General features: G+C 39.0%; 1 protein-coding gene across 1 annotated transcript; it reads left to right on the forward strand.

Moving 5' to 3' along the window:
• Positions 1-321: 321 nt before the first annotated feature.
• Positions 322-895, forward strand: LOC132008783 (nuclear transcription factor Y subunit beta-like; the record flags this gene model as incomplete). The annotated part of the gene is given in 3 exon segments (XM_059387335.1): positions 322-551; positions 741-848; positions 850-895. Coding segments are annotated over 3 exon segments (384 nt in total), but the record flags the coding sequence as incomplete, so codon positions are not given.
• Between the last annotated feature and the right edge of the window lie 214 nt (positions 896-1109).

A 1109-nucleotide genomic window follows, 5' to 3' on the forward strand; every position in this document is an offset into this window, starting at 1 on the left:
AAAGGTTGAAGTTGGGTAAAGACCAGACCCCTTTTTATTTATTTATTTATTTAAAAAAAAAAATTTATAAAGATTATTTATTTATTTATTTATTTGACATACAGAGATTACAAGTAGGCAGAGAGTCAGGTAGAGAGAGAGGGGGAAGCAGGCTCCTTGCTGAGCAGAGAGCCCAATGTAGGGCTCTACCCCAGGACCCTGTGATCATGACCTGAGTTGAAAGCAGAGGCTTTAACCCACTGAGCCACCCAGGTGCCCCCAGACCCCTTTTTAGGAAGGTGTTTCTGAACACCACTGACAACACGGTTCTCACAGTATTTCATGACAACCAATGGCGATAGCGCTAGGACAGATGCTTCTCTAATAGGCACAGCTGTGCACATGGGAGGAAGCCACTATGTGATTCAGACTCATGATGACAATGAGCACAGCATGAATGATCCTGAAGACAAAAATGGTTCAAAAGACTGTTTCAGAGAACACGATACCTATCTTCCAACTGCAAATGTAGCAAGGATAATGAAAATGTCATACCTCAAATGGAAAAGACTGTAAAATGCTAAGGACGGTGTTCAAGAATGAGTAGTGAGCTCATCAGCTTTATAACATCTGAAGCAAATGAAAGATGCCATCAAGAGAAACAGAGGACAATCAAGGGAGAAGATATTCTTTTTGTCATGCTGACCTCAGGCTGTGACAGTTATGTTGAACTTCTTAAAATTATCCTTTCAGAAATTCAGAGAAGCTATGAAAGGAGAGAAAGGAGTTGGTGGAAGAGTCATAGCTACAGATGGACTAAGTGAAGAACTTACAGAAACTCAACAACAAAATGTTATGGTCAATACAACATATTTCTGGTGTTCAACAAATTTAGTTTTCAGGGTCTGAAGAAATGGTAGCATGGGGTGGAGAGAAGCTTAAGTCTGTATGATTCTGGAAACAGACATTAGATGGAAGTGACTGGGGAAAGAGCGCTCTTTGTACATTAAATAGCTGTAATATACCTTCCTAATGCTTGACTGAGGGCTTAATTCTGACTTGAGATGCTTTTTCCTGAATGATTTTAAAGAAAAATTTGGATTTTAAAGGTATTAAAATATTTTTGTTTC

This window comes from Mustela nigripes, unplaced genomic scaffold (assembly GCF_022355385.1).
Source record: "Mustela nigripes isolate SB6536 unplaced genomic scaffold, MUSNIG.SB6536 HiC_scaffold_1026, whole genome shotgun sequence".
NCBI classification, from domain to species: domain Eukaryota; kingdom Metazoa; phylum Chordata; class Mammalia; order Carnivora; family Mustelidae; genus Mustela; species Mustela nigripes.